Raw genomic sequence first — 7,363 nt, 5'->3', positions numbered from 1 at the left:
AAACGGAAGTAGCAATCCCAAAAGAGGAAATCGAACACTATCGCCGATGTCCCTGTTTTCAGGCGAAAGAAACCGACACCGTTGCAATTTTTGGGGGTGACCGGAAAACATGGCGGCAAAGGAGCGGTGGCTGGAAAATTACCTGCCTCTTCACAACTGAGATTACGATGATGATGGAAATGATGTTTATGTATGTCGAAACCGAAACAGATGTATGTATATATGTGCTTTCACATTTTTATTCAGATCTGTAATATATATATATATATATATATTGAGGTTTAATTTGTATGTATATGTGTTTCCAGATTACCCAGCTAGTGATACTATCAAGCTTTGTAGCCATCAATGGTTGTTGTTGATGATGATAGAGAATATGGATATATTAGCATAGATAGATATTCTGATAGATATTGATGAAAAAGGTCAGAGATGAAGACAATTTGATGTTAGTTCTTTTTAATTAAGTATAGGAAGAAGAAGAAATAATGGTTGGATCTTAAAAAGAATAGGAAGAAGAAGAAATAAGTGTTGGAGAGAACCATTTCTGATATTTTCTCATATAAACTGTAAGGTTTGGACGATTTTATCCTCACGTGGCAAGCACGTGAGGGGCTTAACGGCTAAAAAGGGACGGCCGTTTGTAGAAGGGACGTCTGGCAATGAAATGGAAAAGCCCAGGGACACTTAGTGATAAAAAAAAGTTGAAGGACGAAAATCTGAATCGTGCAAACCACAGGGACAATTTATGATAATTTCTCATATATATATATATATATATAGAGAGAGAGAGAGAGAGAGTGTTAAGTTATAACGAGAACTAAATATTAGTCGAGAACTACGAGAACTATTTTAAACCATTAGATGAGATTAATCAACGGCTAATAAATAATATGCATTTAAAATAATAAATAAATTATTATAAAATGTAAAAAGGGACAAAAAGGAATTAAAAAAATGACTAAGAAACCGTAACTTCAATTCTAAACTTCCAATAAATTCGGCACCCACAATTGACAATTCAAATGGTTACTGATTCCAAAATTCTATAATATATTTCGTGGATCACGACTTCTATTATCAATACACATAATTCTAGTTTTCTAAACATTAACATAATTAACAAAAATATATAGGTACATAATTTTTTACAAAATTTACAAATGTACTTAAAAACAATCATGTATAAATTGCGTTCACATGTGAACAATTTCTATTAACAGATGTGTATGATGATGTTTAATTCTGAACAACTTTTATATATAAATGTAGACGATGATAATCACATATGATGATGTTTATTTCTGAACAACTTTTATATATAAATGTAGACGATGATAATTACATGTAAACAACTTTTAGAACACATATGTATGATGATGTTCAAATCTAAACAACTTTTATATACACACGTGGACGACGATGTTCACATGTAAACAACTTTTAAAACACATATGTATGATGATGTTCAAATGTAAACAACTTTTATATACACATGTGGACGATGATGTTCACGTGTATACAACTTTTATTTACACATATGTATGATGATATTCATATGTAAAATCTTTAATAAACTAAGACTTAATATGTGAATGAAATGTAACTACCGAATTTAATAAATTATTAGTCTAATTTATGTTTTAAGCTGTATAGTATAAATTTATGAAGATTTAATATCAGCTAATTTCTTAATCTATTAAAATTTATTATTATGGGGACATCTTTATATATAATAAAGGAAGATTGTTTGTTAAAGTATTTTTAGAAAGATTATTATGTGTCAATATCACATATTGTTTAAAAAAGTTTTTTTCTTATTTATGATGTCATATTTAAAAGAACCTCATTTTAATGCTTCTTTAAAATTCCTAATCTTTTAATTGAAAAATATATAAATATATATATAATGTGATAAAATGCCTTTTATTTCTTATTAACGAAATAGGTATTATTATTTTATATATCATTGTATTGGTCGATTCACTATGTTCATATCAAGTTATAATATTAATAACAAAAATTACATACATTTTATATATATATATTTTTGAAAGTTTTAATTAAAATGCCCGGGTTGAACCCGGGGTTATTAACTAATAAGTGTAAAATTTCCAATTTTATTTTTTGGATGGTGTTAGGACTTACGAGCCATTCACAAGAAGAAAAGTTATAATTATGTTATTAGCATAAATATTTCTCTACATTTTGATCAAACTTAATCTTTTTGAGATATACTTTATTAAGTTATGAAAAAATATATATAAAAAAAGTTTTGAAACATGCTGATTAAAATTTACGTAGGAAATAAATGGATAATTTGTAAATATTGAATCATGGGTCAACATTATTTATGGAGATATTTAAGGGATACTTAATTAAATTAGTATTTATTTTTATTTATATGCTTATTGAATTACAAAATTACCCTTATCAAAAAAATTCTCGCAGTTTTCGACATTTTGTTGGTTCTCATTTTATCTTTTTATTATATATATATATAATGATAATTTTAATAAATCGTTTTATTCATGGTAATATGATGAAAAGTTTGTTTTTATTTTTGAATTTATCCTAAAACAAATTATTGATCTCATAAAACTTAAACTGAATAATATGATTATATTTTAAATGTATATAAAAATAATTTAGATAAAACATATTATATTTATATTTTTTAAAAGAATATATATTATCTATCAAAATAATAAGTTAAAAAAAGTTAATATGTTAAGAACAAGCGACACATATCATATTACATGGAAGTTGAAATAATTTGAAAAAATATTAAGTTTAATATACTATTAAAGTATTAAGTTTTGATTTTTTTTTTTAGTTAAGTACACATAAGCGAAATAGATAATAATGGTTAAAGACTTAAAGTTTTGATCCTTTATATAAAATATATGCAAGATAATAATAAAAAGATGGTTGTTCATAGTGGTTAAAGTGTTAACCATTAAACTTGAAGGTCATGGGTTCAAGTTTCCTTAGTAGCATATAAATGATATTTTTAACCATGTATAGCAAGGCTCAAGTAGCTCGATTAGTTGAGTAACTCGTAAAGTTCGTTCGACTTGTTCGGATCGAAAAAGTAAACGATCTTTCAAGCGAGCCGAGCCCAATTTTTTCTTTTAAAGCTCGGCTCATCTAACAAGTCGAGCTCGTATTTTTGGTTCGGATTCGACTTGAACTCGATATAGTTAAATTCGAACTCGTTTTAAACGAGTTCAAGCTCGAGCAGCTCGTGAATAACTCGGCTCAATTCCCACCCCTACACACATATACTTTTTAAAACCATTTACATATAAGAATAATGTCAGTTCAATAAAAAAAACATATAAGAATAATGTGCAATAAGTTAATACAAATGATGAGGAATATGACATATTTCTAAGCCCGATCTTTAGGGATAGCAACAGGCGAAAAAAACCCGTAATCCGCGGATACCCATCCATCATGGACGGGTAATTTCAATAATTTTTACCTGTGGATACATAACAGATATAAATATATGTCGTTTGCGGGTCGCGGACAGATGATGGGTATACTATATCCGTCATGGATAAATCCGTACTGCGAACCCGCGATACCCATATAGGATACCCGTTGATATATCTGTCATACAATTTATATTTACTTGTGATATATATATATATATTAATGTGATAGTGTCTAATGTATTGTTATTTGGCGTAGAATTTGATAAAGTTTTGTTTGTGTAGTTCCAAATTTCATATTCATTTAGCCCCTTTTAATACATTATTTTTATCTTGTTTTATAAAGTATCTTCTAGAAAAAGCAAACTAATATTTCATTGAATACTCTTTCGACAATCGCGTTTATAATTAAACGGTTAAAAACATTGAGAAAGGAAGAATTTGAATAAACTCTTTAAGTATTCAAATGATATTAAAAAATTGATTGTATTCTATTATTTAAAGTAATAACCCGCGGATCTGTCCGTGAACTTGTATAACCGCATATCATGGACATGGATAACATATTTTACCCGTTGGCGGATATCCGTGAATTGGTGGATCATAAAAACCCACGGACATGGTAACGGGAAAGAGGTATCCGTACCCGTTATCCGCGGGTGCCATCCCTACCGATCTTGTAACATATTCTTTGTTTTTAATCATGTTTCGGAGACATCCCGATCAATATTTACCATGATTAATTGCGGTCATTCTCGTTCTAAATTCCCATCGCTCTATTACTCCGTTAAAGGGCCTTCTCATTCAATACCTAGTATAAAAAAAATGGATGAGGATCCTTTAAAGTTGTACCAACTTCATTCTATGAAGTTGGAAAACCTTGACTCTTCGATTAAAATCAAATGTCAAGATTCAAAACTTAAATTTCAATCTTGACTTATGATATTAATCCAAAGGTTGAGATTGGACGAACTTCACCTATGAAGTTGGTACAACTTTAGAGGATCCTTTTAAAAAAAAAGTAATGTTAATTCGTCCAAAGTCACGAATAGATAAAATATTTTTGAACAAACTAAAATAAACTAGTTAGTTTCTTGAAATAGTGTATGAAATACTCTTAGAACAGGACGTTAGTCGTTAGTTTTTAAGCATTAGTATTCGAGACAACACATTGACATCCAATTTAGCAGTATGCAGAACTCGAACCACACATGTCTGAAATGAAACTCATGACTCTCCAATTTTTTCCTTTTTTTATACAGAGATGATAAGCTTCTTTATTTTTAATATTTTCTACAATTAAATGTATCCTGAACTTTCGAAATTAATTTACTTTTCGTTTTAAAATATGGTTCTTTATTTTTGATTAATTTTATGATTAGTTTTGTAACTTAAAAACTTCCAAATTGACAAAACCAAAAAAGCTTTAAAAGTTAAAATCCAATTATATATTTGAATTCTTTGATAAGTTTATAAAAGTTTCCCAAAGAAAACTTAATCCATTAAAAAAAAAGAAAATGACTAATCCTTTTAATAAAATAGCCTAAAAATCCTCTTAACAATCTAAGAAGATGACATGTGGTATCCACTAATTCTCTTTCCTAATCTTGCTACCTGATTTTTCCACATGTTATCATAAGATTTTTAGGTTATTTTGTTCAAAAGGATTAATCATTTTCCTTAAAAAAAAAAAAAAAAAAAGTTAGTACAGCAAAGGTTGACTTTTGTTTGACGGTGGGTCCATATACAAATCATCATTTTCAATTATATTTTTTTTAACGACAAATAAAAAATCATGATGACCTAACATCTATCTATCTATCTGAGAATTTGTGAGGTAATCAGTATATATTTGTATACAAAAAAGAGTTTGCTCCCAAATTCTTTGAAAACAAAGAAGATGGGACTGAAAGTGTATGCGGATCGAATGTCCCAGCCATCTCGTGCCGTTGTTATCTTCTGCAAGTATCATATCTATCTTTCTTAATTTCCCCCTTTGTCATTACAGTATTATTATATATAATTAACTTGGGTAAAAACGGATAAAAGGGTGAGATTTGACAAAATGGGGTTTATCCGAGAAAGGCCAGAGTCCTTTTTGACATAGATGTAATCATGGTTTTCTTCAACTTTGATATCTATTCTTGTATTATACTAATGTTCTTTGTATAATTAATATATCAATTAGTATACATATATGTGTGTGTGTGTGTATTTGTTTATTTCAATACACTTCATATGCCTTTTGTACCATAGAAACTTTTATACTAAAAGCTGGTGTGCTTGTATTTCTTATCGCATTTTTCAATGTTATTTGAAGGATTAATGGGATAGATTTTGAGGAAATCCGAATAGATATTTTCAAAAAGCAGCAATTCTCCCCTGAATATAAAGGTTTGTTTGTTTGCTACCATCTGCATTCACTTTGTATACAAGTTTGTATTTTTTTTTATTTAGTTCACAAATATTAGGCTAAATCGACCTTCATATCCAGTAGCATTGAATTATTTTAGTTACTTATGTAGAATGGTCGAAAAAATGATAAAAAGAATCATCGACAGAACGTTTTCATGAGTGGGTCTATTTTTATGCAGCAATAAATCCTATGTCTTTAGTTCCAGCAATAACTGATGGACGCTTTAAGCTCTTTGAGAGGTTCGTTCTGTTTCTTGCTCGTTTATAACTAGTGAATTAAGCACAGTCTAGAGATAGATTTCAGTTTAGATTACATAAAAGTGTGAGGACTGAGGAATTAACAAAACTTTTGCAGTCATGCTATTCTTATTTACATATGTTGTGCTTTTCCGGGAGTGGCTAGTCACTGGTGAGCTGGTTAACTTTTTCTTATTCGCATACAATGGTTATTTTTTGTACCATGTATAAGCGACTAAGCATATTATATGCATAGGTACCCTGGTGATTTAGCTAAAAGAGCTAAGATCCACTCTGTTTTAGACTGGCATCATTCCAATTTACGTCGTGGTTCAGGTGACACCAAATCCTAAAGTTCATATTTTTGTTGATATAATTTCTTTAGTAATTTCTGAAATGTTTTATCATATAATCTGTCTTCACATTCTGCTTTCAGTTGGACTTGTTTTCAATAGTATCCTGGCACCGGTAAATGGCTTTCCCTCAAACCCTCGAGCAGCCAAAGAAGGTGAGAAGATACTCTTGAAATCGTTGTCCAAATTAGAAACTTTTTGGCTGAAAGATGGACGGTTTTTGGTTGGAAGTTCCCAACCATCAATAGCAGATCTCAGTTTAGTATGTGAAATTATGCAACTTGAGGTAACGATGTAAAACTCTTTAACATGTTATATGTTTGTTTTTTATTCTGGCTACTTATGAATCTAAACACAAATCATCAAAATCTTGTATATTCAGTTTCTGAGTGAGAAAGACCGTAATCGGATACTAAGCCCTTACAAGAAAGTTCTTCAGTGGATCGACGATACAAAGACTGCAACTGCACCTCATTTTGATGAAGTTCATGGTATTCTCTTTAAAGCCCAGAAAGTAATTCGAGAGAGGATGAAAGCAGAATCTGGGAAAAGCGAATTGAAGTCAAAGCTTTGAGGTCACACATCAACTTGATTTAGTGTATGTAAGACTAAGTTGGTATTATTGCTGTATGATCTCTCTTAACTTGGTACAAATCAATAAACCATTTCAAGATTATGTAATCATTCATGTGGGTATGTGACAACCAAAAAAAGGCTAATATCAATGGATAGTCAGAGTATTAAAGGGTATAAGTATATAACTTTAAAAAGTGATTGTTCTTTACTTGTTAAGCTGCTTCACCTTGACAAGCACACATTCTTTGCTTCCTTACATATCTAGTCTAAACAGTTATATAATCAAAAGTATCATCCCTTTCTCCTCTACTTGACATCCATTATTTAATTAACTCGATCTCT

At 29.7% G+C, this 7,363-nt stretch overlaps 1 protein-coding gene across 1 annotated transcript; it reads left to right on the top strand.

The window, feature by feature from the left end:
• Positions 1 to 5,248: 5,248 nt before the first annotated feature.
• Positions 5,249 to 7,129, top strand: LOC122605185 (glutathione S-transferase T1-like). The gene is made up of 7 exons (XM_043778085.1): positions 5,249 to 5,405; positions 5,761 to 5,834; positions 6,035 to 6,095; positions 6,211 to 6,264; positions 6,349 to 6,428; positions 6,529 to 6,731; positions 6,828 to 7,129. The coding sequence occupies exons 1-7, from the start codon at positions 5,341 to 5,343 to the stop codon at positions 7,017 to 7,019; spliced, it is 729 nt and encodes a 242-aa protein (XP_043634020.1). The 5' UTR covers positions 5,249 to 5,340; the 3' UTR covers positions 7,020 to 7,129.
• The last annotated feature ends 234 nt before the right edge of the window (positions 7,130 to 7,363 follow it).

Source organism: Erigeron canadensis, chromosome 1 (assembly GCF_010389155.1).
Source record: "Erigeron canadensis isolate Cc75 chromosome 1, C_canadensis_v1, whole genome shotgun sequence".
Classification (NCBI taxonomy): domain Eukaryota; kingdom Viridiplantae; phylum Streptophyta; class Magnoliopsida; order Asterales; family Asteraceae; genus Erigeron; species Erigeron canadensis.
This window is presented reverse-complemented; position numbering and strand designations above follow the sequence as displayed.

Excerpts from the sequence above, each read along its gene's own strand:
- LOC122605185 (XM_043778085.1), top strand. The coding sequence starts at position 5,341 with ATGGGACTGAAAGTGTATGCGGATCGAATGTCCCAGCCATCTCGTGCC. Across the intron at positions 5,406-5,760 it reads GCCGTTGTTATCTTCTGCAA|GATTAATGGGATAGATTTTG; the intron begins GTATCATATCTA and ends TGTTATTTGAAG. Across the intron at positions 6,732-6,827 it reads GTGAAATTATGCAACTTGAG|TTTCTGAGTGAGAAAGACCG; the intron begins GTAACGATGTAA and ends TTGTATATTCAG.